General features: G+C 37.5%; 1 protein-coding gene across 12 annotated transcripts in view; it reads left to right on the top strand.

The window, feature by feature from the left end:
• The window catches only part of kif1aa (kinesin family member 1Aa), a 137117-nt gene that overhangs the window by 32883 nt on the left and 87368 nt on the right, over window positions 1–16866 (top strand). For all 12 annotated transcript variants that reach the window (XM_061978349.2, XM_061978353.2, XM_061978354.2 and 9 more), the window contains exons 6-13: window positions 6571–6749; window positions 6836–6947; window positions 10470–10547; window positions 14583–14648; window positions 14715–14732; window positions 14816–14894; window positions 14959–15037; window positions 15099–15241. In XM_061978349.2, the coding sequence (XP_061834333.2) occupies window positions 6571–6749; window positions 6836–6947; window positions 10470–10547; window positions 14583–14648; window positions 14715–14732; window positions 14816–14894; window positions 14959–15037; window positions 15099–15241 (754 nt within the window). The remainder of the gene's footprint in view (window positions 1–6570; window positions 6750–6835; window positions 6948–10469; window positions 10548–14582; window positions 14649–14714; window positions 14733–14815; window positions 14895–14958; window positions 15038–15098; window positions 15242–16866) is intronic.

The raw sequence follows: 16866 nt of genomic DNA on the forward strand, positions 1-16866 counted from the left end.
CATTCTTGTGTCCGTATACTAATGTGTGTGTCTGTATCTCAATCTGTGTGTGTAATCCCATACTTGTGTCCGTGTACTAATGTGTGTGTCTGTATCTCAATCTGTGTGTCTGTAGTCCCATTCATGTGTCCGTGTACTAATGTGTGTGTCTGTATCTCAATCTGTGTGTGTGTGTAATCCCATTCTTGTGTCCGTGTACTAATGTGTGTGTCTGTATCTCAATCTGTGTGTGTGTAGTCCCATTCATGTGTCTGTACTAATGTGTGTATCTGTATCTCAATCTGTGTGTGTAATCCCATTCTTGTGTCCGTGTACTAATGTGTGTGTCTGTATCTCAATCTGTGTGTGTGTAATCCCATTCTTGTGTCTGTGTACTAATGTGTGTGTCTGTTTCTCAATCTGTGTGTGTGTAATCCCATTCATGTGTCCGTGTACTAATGTGTGTGTCTGTATCTCAATCTGTGTGTGTGTAATCCCATTCTTGTGTCCGTGTACTAATTCTGTGTGTGTATCTCAATCTGTGTGTGTGCAATCCCATTCTTGTGTCTGTGTACTAATGTGTGTGTCTGTATCTCAATCTGTGTGTGTGTAATCCCATTCTTGTGTCCGTGTACTAATGTGTGTGTCTGTATCTCAATCTGTGTGTGTGTAATCCCATTCTTGTGTGTGTGTACTAATTTGTGTGTCTGTATCTCAATCTGTGTGTGTGTGTAATCCCATTCTTGTGTCCGTGTACTAATGTGTGTGTGTCTGTATTTCAATCTGTGTGTGTGTAGTCCCATTCTTGTGTCTGTGTACTAATGTGTGTGTGTCTGTATCTCAATCTGTGTGTGTAGTCCCATTCATGTGTCTGTGTACTAATGTGTGTGTCTGTATCTCAATCTGTGTGTGTGTATTCCCATTCATGTGTCTGTGTACTAATGTGTGTGTTTGTATCTCAATCTGTGTGTCTGTAATCCCATTCTTGTGTCCGTGCACTAATGTGTGTGTGTATATCAATCTGTGTGTGTGTGTGTGTAATCCCATTCATGTGTCTGTGTACTAATGTGTGTGTCTGTATCTCAATCTGTGTGTGTGTATTCCCATTCATGTGTCTGTGTACTAATGTGTGTGTCTGTTTCTCAATCTGTGTGTGTGTATTCCCATTCTTGTGTCCGTGCACTAATGTGTGTGTATATATCTCAATCTGTGTGTGTGTATTCCCATTCTTGTGTCCGTGTACTAATGTGTGTGTATATATCTCAATCTGTGTGTGTGTGTGTGTGTGTGTGTGTGTGTGTGTGTGTGTGTGTGTGTGTGTGTGTGTGTGTGTGTGTGTGTGTGTAATCCCATTCATGTGTCTGTGTACTAATGTGTGTGTCTGTATATCAATCTGTGTGTGTGTAATCCCATTCATGTTTCTGTGTACTAATGTGTGTGTCTGTATCTCAATCTGTGTGTGTAGTCCCATTCATGTGTCCGTGTACTAATGTGTGTGTGTCTGTATCTCAATCTGTGTGTGTGTTATCCCATTGTTGTGTCCGTGTACTAATGTGTGTATATATATCTCAATCTGTGTGTGTGCGTGTAATCCCATTCATGTGCCTGTGTACTAATGTGTGTGTCTGTATCTCAATCTGTGTGTGTGTAATCCCATTCATGTGTCTGTGTACTAATGTGTGTGTCTGTATCTCAATCTGTGTGTGTAATCCCATTCTTGTGTCCGTATACTAGTGTGTGTGTCTGTATCTCAATCTGTGTGTGTGTAATCCCATTCTTGTGTCTGTGTACTAATGTGTGTGTCTGTTTCTCAATCTGTGTGTGTGTATTCCCATTCATGTGTCCGTGTACTAATGTGTGTGTGTCTGTTTCTCAATCTGTGTGTGTGTATTCCCATTCATGTGTCCGTGTACTAATGTGTGTGTGTCTGTATCTCAATCTTTGTGTGTTATCCCATTCTTGTGTGTGTGTACTAATTTGTGTCTGTATCTCAATTTGTGTGTAATCCCATTCATGTGCCTGTGTACTAATGTGTGTGTCTGTATCTCAATCTGTGTGTGTGTAATCCCATTCATGTGTCCGTGTACTAATGTGTGTGTGTCTGTATCTCAATATGTGTGCGTGTAATCCCATTCTTGTGTCCGTGTACTAATGTGTGTGTGTATCTCAATCTGTGTGTGTGTAATCTCATTCACGTGTCTGTGTACTAATGTGTGTGTCTGTACCTCAATCTGTGTGTGTGTGTGTGTGTGTTGTCTCATTCATGTGTTTGTGTACTAATGTGTGTGTCTGTATCTCAATCTGTGTGTGTGTAATCTCATTCATGTGTCTGTGTACTAATGACTACACAACGTAGGAGGATACAATAGCTAACAGCAAGCAAGCGCTCTTCAATGTAAACAAACGCCCTGGGTGGATCTACACAGACATCGACTATAATGATACCAAGTATCAGATCGATACCTAAATGTGTGGTATCATCCCAAACTAATGTAAAGTATCAAAGAAGAGAATAATAAGTGATTATTACATTTGAACAGAAGTGTAGATAGAACATGTTAAAACAGAAAATAAGAAGATATTAACAATAAATGAACAAGTAGATTAATAATACATTTTTACAGTATGTCCCTCATAATGTTGACAAAATAATAGAATATGTTACTGTAGTCTAATTAGGAGCCTTTGTTTGTTTACTTACTACGAAAAGACAAGTTGTCTAGTCTGACCACTATTTTATTTAAGGACTTCTTTGATTGCAATAAGAAACATAAACTATATTGCCAAAAGTATTTGGCCACCCATCCAAATGATCAGAATCAGGTGTCCTAATCACATAAATGTAAATAAATAAATAAATCACTTGGCCCAGATGTATAAAATCATGCACTTAGGCATGGAGACTGTTACTACAAACATTTGTGAAAGAATGGGCCGCTTTCAGTGATTTCCAGCGTGGAACTGTCATAGGATGCCACCTGTGCAACAAATCCAGTCGTGAAATTTCCTCGCTCCTAAATATTCCAAAATAAACTGTCGGCTTTAATATAAGAAAATGGAAGAGTTTGGGAACAACAGCAACTCAGCCACCAAGTGGTAGGCCACGTAAACTGACAGCGGAGGAATTATGGTGTGGGGTTGTTTTTCCGGAGTTAGTACCAGTGAAAGGAACTTTGAATGCTCCAGGATACCAAAACATTGTGGACATACAAGGTACATACAGGTTTTGGAGCAACATATGCTGCCATCCAAGCAACGTTATCATGGACGCCCCTGATTATTTCAGCAAGACAATGCCAAACCACGTGTTACAACAGCATGGCTTCGTAGTAAAAGAGTGACCCCCCCAACCCAAAAAAAAGAAAGAATCTTTAAAAAACAAAACACGCACTAAAACCCCACGCAAGCTTCACTTTTGGGTGGTAAAGAGCTGCCGGAGGCTTATTTTCACCAACTTGACGTCGTGTGGAATTGGACAAACACACCTGAGAAGGAACTTTTTATATATCATTTTGTCTATTGTTGATATTTTTCCCTCAACGCTTTTTCCCAACCTTGTGGGAACAGTTGGGAGCGGGCCAATTCCTCTTCCAACATGACTGTGCACCAGTGCACAAAGCAAGGTCCATAAAGACATGGATGACAAGAGTCTGGTGTGGATGAACTTGACTGGCCTGCACAGAGTCCTGACCTGAACCCCGATAGAACACCTTTAGGATGAATTAGAACGGAGACTGAGAGCCAACGTCAGTGTTTGACCTCACCAATGCGCTTTTGGAAGAATGGTGGAAAATTGCTATAAAGACACTCCGCAACCTTGTGGACAGCCTTCCCCAGAAGAGTTGAAGCTGTAATAGCTGCAAAAGGTCATATTGAACCCTATGGGTTAGGAATGGGATGGCTCTTCAAGTTCAAATTAATGTTAAAATAAAGCCAATAAATACATTTTGGTACCAAAATATTGGTATGGTGACAACCCCAGTGGTGAGTTTAGGGAAAGGAAAGGTGAGGTTGCAGACAAAGTCTTTTTACACCAGTGACGTGCGGTGAGGTTGATGGCTGGTGAGGCACTGACTTCATCACAGTCAGATTTACAAACATATGAACCCTAAAGAGTATCTTATTCACCATTTGATTGGCAGCAGTTAACGGGTTATGTTTAAAAGCTCATACCAGCATTCTTCCCTGCTTGGCACTCAGCATCAAGGCTTGGAATTGGGGGTTAAATCACCAAAAATGATTCCCAGGCGCGGCGCCGCTGCTGCCCACTGCTCCCCTCACCTCCCAGGGGGTGATCAAGGGGATGGGTCAAATGCAGAGGACAAATTTCATTACACCTAGTGTGTGTGTGACAATCATTGGTACTTTAACTTAACTTTAACTTTACACATACAAACTGTAGCACACAAAAAAGCACATTTAATTAAAAAAAAACGTTATTATGGTCTTACCTTTACTTAGAAATTAAGTCCATGCGCCGCAACTAAAGCCCTCACTTCAACTTTCCACGTGCAAGATTGAATCTATTTAAAAAAGTGTAACCGAGGGTTTATAAATGTCGCCTATACTGTATGAAACTACAAAATAACAAACACGGAGGCTCCAGTTTACACGAGGACCACTTTATTTACCTTCTTTCAAAAACCTCCGCAACGTGACATCACTTCCGCTCTTAGCGCCTTCAAAATAAGAGCTCAAGGCATATACTGTATAACAGCGCATAACAGGAACTTAACATCACAAAGACGAAAGCCCATGAAAATAGGTTACAAAAGTTATTTAATAAGAAGCCAAAAAGTGCAAAAACAATAATGTTCGTGTTGGAGGAGTTGTGAATTAGGTACACCTGCAGTCTGCAGGTGTACCTAATGTTGTGTCCCTGCAGTCATTCACAACTCCTCCAACACCAACATTATTGTTTTTGCATTTTTTGGCTTCTTATGAAATAACTTTTTTAAATAGATTCAATCTTGCACGTGGAAAGTTTAAGTGTGGGCTTTAGTTGATATAACAATTCTACGGCGGGGGTGCAGGAGGCGAGCCTTTTGCAGCCGTTTTATGATCGCTCAGCACAAGAAATACTTTACACACATACAGTTGTTGACAAAATACACTGTACATTATATACCTCAGCCAACTAAACTATGGAAATGTATAATATAGTTCATATAGCAATACAGTCTCACTGCACAGCAGGCCAGCAGTTAGCCGAGTCATTGCGCCAGGCCCGGCCCTAACCAATGTGGCGCCCTAGGCAAGATTTTAGGTGGCGCCCCCCCACATCGGCAGTGAAGTGTATATACTCACAAGAAATCGAATAGCTTTGTCTTTGACCTTTTTTTTTTTACTTACAACTATACCTAATATATAAAGGGGTGGAAAAGTGACTATTACCTGCAGGGCAAACATTAGCTAACCAGAAGGCAATAACAATGTAAACAAAAAACACCTGCTTAAAAGATCTAATACAAATGTCCCTAAGGAATGTAAGGTGGGAGTACTGTAATTACCTAACGTTACATTATTATTTTCCATAACAATTTAGCCCCCTCCACAATATTAACCCGACGTTAAAACAGAACTAGCTATTTATTGATTAGCAATTGCCGAATCATGTAACATTAGCTTAATGCTAAAAAGCCAGGTTACTATCACATTCTGTAACAGACAAATAATTTCATGTAGGCTAACGTTACCTACCTGCTACCTCTGTCTTTTTCTCGTTTCTCCTCCTCTTCTTTTGTCTTTTTTCTTCCCTGGGCACCTGACAGTTTTGGCCGTTTTGACATCTTGTGTTGATTTTTTGATGTGGTGACGTCCAAAAAGAGTCATGATACGGGAAGGTAGGGGGCGCACCGTGCGGGGTGTGGGGGGGGGCGTAATGTTGTTACAAATAATATTTCTATTAAATAGGCTTTACTTTGCATTTTAATTAACGTGGGATTATTTTTTGTATTTAGAAATAATAGTACCAACTTTTTTTTTTCTTTTTTTTTTTTTCTCCAACATTTGTGACACTGGCGTGGCGCCCCCTGATGGACGGCGCCCTTAGCATTTGCCTATACGGCCTATGCCACGGACCGGCCCTGCATTGCGCAATCCATGTTGAGGCACTGAGTGAGGTGCCTCAACCGGCTGATGTTCACCGCACCGTCTCTTCTCACTATTTGAACGGCAAATGTGAAAATTCAGCGATTTTGAATAAAAATAATCTAAAACTGGTGAAGTTAAATGGAAAATAACTTTATAGTATAATCACTGGATACATATAACAATTAAAAATTTTTTTTTCTTTTTAAATTTTTTTTCTTTCCATCTCTAGTGACTGCACGTCACTGTTTTACACGCTGCATGAACTTTTATGTGTGAAAAGTCAGGTGTTGATCTAATGACACACACGCACAGATTGACGTACAGACACACAAATGAGTACATCAGACACGTATTAGCAAATAGTTTTGCTCCAATAACACTTCCATATCTCTTTCTTTACAATCTTGCGACCAGTAGAATAGAGTGAGGTCATGTGGTTTGTGGTGCTGTGTGCAAAGAAAGAGACGCAGTGTCAGTGTGAGCACCTGTCCTTCACAGGTGAGCTACATGGAGATCTACTGTGAGCGCGTGCGCGACCTGCTCAACCCTAAAAACAAAGGCAACCTCCGAGTGCGAGAGCATCCTCTGATGGGACCCTACGTGGAGGACCTGTCCAAGCTGGCCGTCACCGACTACAACGACATCCAGGACCTGATGGACTCTGGCAACAAGGCCAGGTGATGCAGTCTGAGATAGTCCAGCACGCTGCACAAGGACTGTTAGTCTTAGATAGTCCAGACTGACTATTAGTCTCTCCTGACAGGACTGTGGCCGCGACCAACATGAACGAGACCAGCAGTCGCTCCCACGCCGTCTTCAACATCATCTTCACTCAGAAACGCCACGATGCCGACACTGACAACACCTTAGAGAAGGTAAGAACCTCCATTTACAAACTTCATTGGTTTGTATGGTGAAGCAAATTTCTCCATAAGAAACAATGTAAATATGAATAATGAGTTCCAGCCTCAACAAAAAGTCCATATTTTAGTGAAGTTTGGTACACTTTGTACACAATACAAAGTACTATACAGTACTGTATATCACACTTTGTACACAATATAAAGTACTATACAGTACTGTATATCACACTTTGTACACAATATAAAATACTACACAGTACTGTATATCACACTTTGTACACAATATAAAGTACTACACAGTACTGTATATCACACTTTGTACACAATATAAAGTACTATACAGTACTGTATTTAACACTTTGTACACAATATAAAGTACTACACAGTGCTGTACATCACAATTTGTACACAATATTAAGTACTATACAGTACTCAACATCACACTTTGTACACAATATAAAGTAATATACAGTACTGTATATCACACTTTGTACACAATATAAAGTACTATACAGTACTGTACATCACAATTTGTACACAATATAAAGTACTACACAGTACTGTATATCACACTTTGTACACAAAATAAAGTACTATACAGTACTGTACATCACACTTTGTACACAATATAAAGTATATTTACATCACACTTTGTACACAATATTAAGTAATATACAGTACTGTATATCACACTTTGTACACAATATAAAGTACTATACAGTACTTTACATCACACTTTGTACACAATATTAAGTACTACACAGTACTGTATATCACACTTTGTACACAATATAAAGTACTATACAGTACGGTACATCACATTTTGTACACAATATAAAGTACTATACAGTACTGTACATCACAATTTGTACACAATATAAAGTACTATACAGTACTCAACATCACACTTGGTACACAATATAAAGTACTATAGAGTACTGTATATCACACTTTGTACACAATATAAAGTACTACACAGTACTGTATATCACACTTTGTACACAATATAAAATACTATACAGTACTGTATTTAACACTTTGTACAAAATATAAAGTACTATACAGTACTTTACATCACATTTTGTACACAATATAAAGTACTATACATACTGTACATCACAATTTGCACACAATATAAAGTACTATACAGTACTGTACATCACACTTTGTACACAATATAAAGTACTATACAGTACTGTATATCACACTTTGTACACAATATAAAGTACTACACAGTACTGTATATCACACTTTGTACACAATATAGAATACTATACAGTATTGTATTTAGCACTTTGTACACAATATAAAGTACTATACAGTACTTTACATCACACTTTGTACACAATATAAAGTACTATACAGTACTCAACATCACACTTTGTACACAATATAAAGTACTATACAGTACTTTACATCACACTTTGTACACAATATTAAGTACTATACAGTACTGTACATCACAATTTGTACACAATATAAAGTACTATACAGTACTCAACATCACACTTTGTACACAATATAAAGTAATATACAGTACTGTATATCACACTTTGTACACAATATAAAATACTATACAGTACTGTATTTAACACTTTGTACACAATATAAAGTACTATACAGTACTGTATATCACACTTTGTACACAATATAAAGTACTATACAGTACTGTATATCACACTTTGTACACAATATAAAGTACTATACAGTACTGTATATCACACTTTGTACACAATATAAAGTACTACATAGTACTGTATATCACACTTTGTACACAATATAAGGTACTACACAATACTGTACATCACAATTTGTACACAATATAAAGTACTATACAGTACTGTACATCACAATTTGTACACAATATAAAGTACTACACAGTACTGTATATCACACTTTGTACACAATATAAAGTACTATACAGTACTCAACATCACACTTTGTACACAATATAAAGTATATTTACATCACACTTTGTACACAATATTAAGTACTATACAGTACTGTATATCACAATTTGTACACAATATAAAGTACTATGCAGTACTTTACATCACATTTTGTACACAATATAAAGTACTATACAGTACTGTATATCACACTTTGTACACAATATAAAGTACTATACAGTACTGTACATCACAATTTGTACACAATATAAAGTACTATACAGTACTGTATTTAACACTTTGTACACAATATAAAGTACTATACAGTACTGTATATCACACTTTGTACACAATGTAAAGTACTACACAGTACTGTATATCACACTTTGTACACAATATAAAATACTATACAGTACTGTATTTAACACTTTGTACACAATATAAAGTACTATACAGTACTGTACATCACAATTTGTACACAATATAAAGTACTATCTAGTACTGTATATCACACTTTGTACACAATATAAAGTACTACACAGTACTGTTTATCACACTTTGTACACAATATAAAGTACTACACAGTACTGTACATCACAATTTGTACACAATATAAAGTACTATACAGTACTGTATATCACACTTTGTACACAATATAAAGTACTATACAGTACTCAACATCACACTTTGTACACAATATAAAGTACTATACAGTACTCAACATCACACTTTGTACACAATATAAAGTACTATACATACTGTACATCACAATTTGTACACAATATAAAGTACTATACAGTACTCAACATCACACTTTGTACACAATATAAAGTAATATACATTACTGTATATCACACTTTGTACACAATATAAAATGCTATACAGTACTGTATTTAACACTTTGTACACAATATAAAGTACTATACAGTACTTTGTACACAATATAAAGTACTATACAGTACTTTGTACACAATATAAAGTACTATACAGTACTGTATAGCCAACAAACATAACAAGGGATCAACTTCCTCTTTATTAACAAGCCAAAACAACGACGACGACAAGCTGAACTGTCCTGTATGCGCTGCTTTGCCGACACGTGCACACACGCAGAAGTCCCTTCGGTGCCCTCACAAATGATCAGAAATCCCGAAAATCCTTAACTTTGACAACCATACTGCTACAATATCCAGGCATGTGAAACGTCTGCGAAAACGCAGAAACCATTAATTTTCCTGTCAAAATATCACTTCCGCGTTTTCCATCCATCCATTTTTCTACCGCTTGTCCCTTTTCAGGGTCGTGAGGGGTGCTGGAGCCTATCCCAGCAGCACTCGGGCGGAAACATCTGCGTTGTTTAATTAAATATTGTAAATACTGTTAAATAAGTCCGCTTTGGCATTTTTTTTCCAGAAAAGTCAGTTCTCATCACAATTAAAAACTTGTTGTGGTATCATTCTCCGCAATACGAGCAAGCACAAAATGTGTGCCAGCGGCACACAAAAGGAATGAATAAAGCGTGCGTACACAGAGACATGTTGGCACATTTCCAGCTCTATCTAAAGTTGGCAAATAGAAGGGTTGGTACACAACCACTGTCTTGCGCAGGTCTCCTAATAACCTTTTCTTCACGCTTTGCTTTCAGGTCAGTAAGATCAGTTTGGTGGACTTGGCCGGCAGCGAAAGAGCCGATTCCACCGGAGCCAAAGGAACCAGGCTGAAGGTAGGAAACGTTGTGTATTAAAATGAGTCGACGCACTCTGAAGTAATAATTGTTTGGGATATTCAAGCATTCAGGTGAAATGTCAGTGGGACTGTTGAGTCTCTTCTAATATTTGATATAAATATGCATTGACAATGTTATATAGAGGTTAGGGATGTCCCGATCCAGGTTTTTGCACTTCCGATCCGATACCGATACTGACCGATACTGGCCTATCCGAGCATGTATTAAAGTTTAAAGTTATTTAGCCTACTTAGTTGTCAGAATCATGTTGAAAAGGGTTTTAGTACTCTTGATAACAACTAGCCAGCTGAATTAGGGGAGTTTGAATAATACACAATGGTTGGTAACAAGAAACTGACCTGTTTATTCAAGGATAAACACAAAATAGACAAAATTATACATGACAAACAGAAATGGCATCATTGAACTAGGGCTGGGCGATATGGCCTTTTTTTAATATTGCGATATTTTAAGGCCATATTGCGATACACAATATATATCTCGATATTTTGCCTTAGCCTTGAATGAACACTTGATGCATATAATCACAGCAGTATGATGATTCTATGTGTTTTGATTGATTGATTGAGACTTTTATTAGTAGGTTGCACAGTGAAGTACATATTCCGTACAATTGACCACTAAATGGTAACACCCCAATAAGTTTTTCAACTTGTTTAAGTCGGGGTCCACTTAAATTGATTCATGATACAGATATATACTATCAGATATATACTATCATCATAATACAGTCATCACACAAGATAATCACATTGAATTATTTACATTATTTATAATCCAGGGTGTGGAGGGGGGCGCCGGATGTAAGTGTCAAAAAGACAGCCAAAAGAGTTTGATATGAGAATAAATCTAAAGTTAAAATATAGGGTAGAAATGCACCCATTTGTAGGAAATGTAGTCTTGATTTTCAAAATTTTCTTTCAAGGCTTGCATGTATACATTAAAACATTCTTCTTCATACTGCATTAATATATGCTACTTTTAAACTTTCATGCAGAGAAGGAAATCACAACTAAAAAAGTCACTAATTTTTTCATACGGTGTTGATCTTGAAATTTTTGCCTCGGCATTTTGATGGTGTGGACGTGTGGCACCGAACGGAGATAAGCGTCTCGACAGACGTTATAATATTTGAACAATGATGACGAAAACTGTTTTCTCTGTCGTGTCGGTGTGTCGAAAATTGTTATGCGCTTATTTTTTTATTTGATTTTGTGCGTGGCATATAATTGCTATGCGCAGTGGACGCTTGAGCAGTTTGCAATTGCACAGGCGCGCACCTTAGAGAGAGCGTTGGTCACACGGCTGCGCTAGCATCACAGCTAACGTTAGCCATGCTGCTACCTCTCTGCTCGGGGAGGACGTATACGTATGTGACGTATGACGTGACAGTATGTGACGTGTGTAAGAAGGTGCGCTTGCTGTCTGTGAGAGGGAGACACAGGAAAGAGTGAGAAGAGCCTGTCGTGTAATGCCAGCAGCTAAACTGCGTGAGAATTCACAGACCTGTGGATGTGTTGAAGGTGTGCTGGAAAATGCGGAACGGAAATTAGGGAGCAGCAGAAAAGTGGAATGTATTATTTAAATCGGTGCTTTGGAAAACACGGACCGGAGTTTTTTTTAAACTGGATCTGGATCGGCATTTTCCGATGCCTTGCCGATACACAATTTTTGGCAAATATCGGCAGCCGATCCGATCCAAATATCGGATCGGGACATCCCTAATAGAGGTGCAGCGTGGTGTATGTTGTGTATATTCTCTTCTAATATTTCATATAAATACATGAAATGCATTGACAATGTTATGTAGAGGTGCAGCGTGGTGTATGTTGTGTATATTCTCTTCTAATATTTGATATAAATATGCATTGAAGAGGTGCAGCGTGGTGTATGTTGTGTATATTCTCTTCCGATATTTGATATAAATACATGAAATGCATTGACAATGTTATGTAAAGTTAAAGTTAAAGTTAAAGTACCAATGATTGTCACACACACACTAGGTGTGGCGAAATGGTAGAGGTGCAGCGTGGTGTATGTTGTGTATAATATTTTCTAATATTTGATATAAATATGCATTGACAATGTTATGTAGAGGTGCAGCGTGGTGTATGTTGTGTATAATGTTTTCTAATATTTGATATAAATACATGAAATTCATTGACAATGTTATGTAGATGCGCAGCGTGGTGTATGTTGTGTATATTCTCTTCTAATATTTCATATAAATACATGAAATTCATTGACAATGTAATGTAGAGGTTAGGGATGTCCCGATCCGATATTTGGATCGGATCAGCCGTCGATATTTGCCAAAAAATGCGTATCGGCAAGGCATGGAAAAATGCCGATCCAGATCCAGTTTTTAAAAAAATACTCCGGTCCGTGTTTTCCGACGCACCGATTTAAATAATACATTCCACTTTTCTGCTGCTCCCTAATTTCCGTTCCGCATTTTCCAGCACACCTTCAACACATCCACAGGTCTGTGGATTCTCACGCAGTTGCTTTTAGCTGCTGGCATTACACGACAGGCTCTTCTCACTCTTTTCTGTGTCTCCCTCTCACAGACAGCAAGCGCACCTTCATACACACGTCACATACTGTCACGTCATACGTCACATACTGTCACGTCATACGTCACATACGTATACGTCCTCCCCGAGCAGAGAGGTAGCAGCATGGCTAACGTTAGCTGTGATGCTAGCGCAGCCGTGTGACCAACACTCCCTCTAAGGTGCGCGCCTGTGCGCATAGCAATTATATGCTACGCATAACAATTTTCGACACACGGACACGACAGAGAAAACAGTTTTCGTCATCATTGTTCAAATATCGTAACGTCTGTCGAGACGCTTATCTCCATTCGGTGCCACACGTCCACACCATCAAAATGCTGAGGCAAAAATTTCCAGATCAACACCGTAAGAAAAAAATTAGTGATTTTTTTAGTTGTGATTTCCTTCTCTGCATGAAAGTTTAAAAGTAGCATATATTAATGCAGTATGAAGAAGAATGTTTTAATGTTGACATGCAATCCTTGAAAGAAAATTTTGATAATCAAGACTACATTTCCTACCCTATATTTTAACTTTAGATTTATTCTCATATCAAACTCTTTTGGCTGTCTTTTTGACACTTACATCCGGCGCCCCCCTCCACACCCCGGATTATAAATAATGTAAATAATTCAATGTGATTATCTTGTGTGATGACTGTATTATGATGATAGTATATATCTGATAGTATATATCTGTATCATGAATCAATTTAAGTGGACCCCGACTTAAACAAGTTGAAAAACTTATTGGGATGTTACCATTTAGTGGTCAATTGTACGGAATATGTACTTCACTGTGCAACCTACTAATAAAAGTCTCAATCAATCAATCAAAACACATAGAATCATCATACTGATGTGATTATATGTATCGCAATATGGCCTTAAAATATCGCAATATTAAAAAAGGCCATATCGCCCAGCCCTAGTTTCAATGATGCCATTTCTGTTTGTCATGTATAATTTTGTCTATTTTGTGTTTATCCTTGAATAAACAGGTCAGTTTCTTGTTACCAACCATTGTGTATTATTCAAACTCACCTAATTCAGCTGGCCAGTTGTTATCAAGAGTACTAAAACCCTTTTCAACATGATTCTGACAACTAAGTAGGCTAAATAACTTTAAACTTTAATACATGCTCGGATAGCCCAGTATCGGTATCGGTCAGTATCGGTATCGGATCGGAAGTGCAAAAACAATATCGGTATCGGATCGGAAGTGCAAAAACCTGGATCGGGACATCCCTAGTGTGGTGTATGTTGTGAATATTCTCTTCTAATATTTGATATAAATATGCATTGACAATGTTATGTAGAGGTCCAGTGTGGTGTATGTTGTGTATATTCTCTTCTAATATTTGATATAAATATGCATTGACAATGTAATGTTGAGGTGCAGCGTGGTGTATGTTGTGTATATTCTCTTCTTCATCACACATTCTCTGTCACAGGAAGGAGCTAACATCAACAAATCTCTAACCACGCTGGGAAAAGTCATCTCCGCTTTAGCAGAAGTGGTAATTATTTTTTTACCCATCTCAATAAAGGATACATTTGATTTATGTGCCACTGCTTCCTTCTAGGACTCGGGACCCAACAAGGTAAAACACTAAGCAAAAATGGTGGTAAAAACCAAAGTGTCATTTCCCGCACTGAGCTAATCCTTGATCCATCTGACACGCAGAACAAAAAGAAGAAGAAGGCAGAAAGTTTTATTCCCTACAGAGACTCCGTCCTGACCTGGCTGCTCCGAGAGAATCTGGGTATGGACTCAGCGAGTCTAACACCATCATTACATCCTTCCTGTCAACTCTTCTCGCCCGCCAGGTGGGAACTCTCGCACCGCCATGGTCGCCGCGCTGAGCCCGGCCGACATCAACTATGACGAGACGCTCAGCACGCTCAGGTAGAGAGAGAGACGCCTCTCCCCTCCAGGCACCTTTTCTGCTACCTCTTTATCCGCGCAGGTACGCCGACCGCGCCAAGCAGATCCGATGCAACGCCGTCATCAACGAGGATCCCAACAACCGGCTGGTGCGCGAGCTGAAGGAGGAGGTGTCTCGTCTCAAGGAGCTCCTCTTCGCCCAGGGTCTGGGCGACATCATCGACAGTAAGGACTTCTTATACCTCACTGATGGGACACGTTGTAGAAAAATAAATATTGGAAAAATACAATATATTTTTTTCAATCATGATAATGCCAATAGTTATATTTTTTTTTCCACTTTTACTCAAATCAAATCAAGCTTTATTTATAAAGCTTGATTAAAAAAATTAAAAATAAAAAAAATAAAAATTAAAAAAGTTTAAAAAATTACATTTTTTTAAAAAAAATTTAGAATTTTTTTTTAAAAAATTCAATTTTTTTTAAAAATTTTTTAGAATTAAAAAAAAAAAAAATCAAATTTAAAAAAAATAAATTTAAATTTAAAAAAAAAAATTTTAAATAAAAAAAAAAAACATTTTCAATTTTTTTTTTTTTTTTAAATTTTAAAAAATGTACAAAAATTAATTTAAAAGTTTAAAAGTAAAAAAAAAAAAAAAAAAAAAAAAAAAGTGTTTTAAGTTAAAACATGATTTTCAAGGTAAAATTTTTTTTTCAAGGTTAAAAATGATTTTCAAGGTAAACAAATGATTTTCAAAGTAAAAAAAAATTTTCAATGTAAATTTTTTTTTTTCAAGGTAAAGTTTTTTTTTTCAAGGTAAAAAATCATTTTCAAGGTAAAAAAAAATGTTCAAGGTAACAATTTTTTTTCAAGGGTAAAAATGATTTTCAAGGTAAAAAATGATTTTCAAATTTTTTTAATTTTTAATTTATAAAGCGCTTTTCATACATGAAAGAAAATGCAACACAAAGTGCTTTACAAAGTTAAAAACCATACCCCAGTGACCCATATCCCCCATTATCACATATGTACGCAAGGACACAGAATCCAAACACAAACACACACACACACAACATACACACATTTGCAACTATACGGACCAATGATAGCCATACTTGCCAACCCTCCCGATTTTCCCGGGAGACTCCCGAATTTCAGTGCCCCTCCCGAAAATCTCCCGGGGAAACCATTCTCCCGAATTTCTCCCGATTTCCACCCGGACAACAATATTGGAGGTGTGCCTTAAAGGCACTGCCTTTAGCGTCCGCTCTCACCTGAAAAGAAGACTATTATTGATAGTGTTTACTCACATGTCTCCTCTGTACTCAGTCATGCAATCATCATACTTGCCAACCTTGAGACCTCCGAATTCCGGAGATGGGGGGTGTATATATTTTCAAGTATTTCTTATATACCTGTGTATATATATATACACACCGTATTTTTCGGAGTATAAGTCGCTCCGTAGTATAAGTCGCACCGGCCGAAAATGCATAATAAAGAAGAAAAAAAACATATATAAGTCACACTGCTGTATAAGTCGCATTTTTGGGGGAAATGTATTTGATAAAAGCCAACACCAAGAATATACATTTGAAAGGCAATTTAAAATAAATCAAGAATAGTGAACAACAGGCTGAATAAGTGTACGTTATATGAGGCATAAATAACCAACTGGTATGTTAACGTAACATATTATGGTAAGAGTCATTCAAATAACTATAACATATAGAACATGCTATACGTTTATCTGTCACTCCTAATCGCTAAATCCCATGAAATCTTATACGTCTAGTCTCTTACGTGAATGAGATAAATAATATTATAACGTGTTAATCATTTCACACAT

The sequence above is a fragment of the Nerophis lumbriciformis genome, linkage group LG18, assembly GCF_033978685.3.
Source record: "Nerophis lumbriciformis linkage group LG18, RoL_Nlum_v2.1, whole genome shotgun sequence".
Classification (NCBI taxonomy): domain Eukaryota; kingdom Metazoa; phylum Chordata; class Actinopteri; order Syngnathiformes; family Syngnathidae; genus Nerophis; species Nerophis lumbriciformis.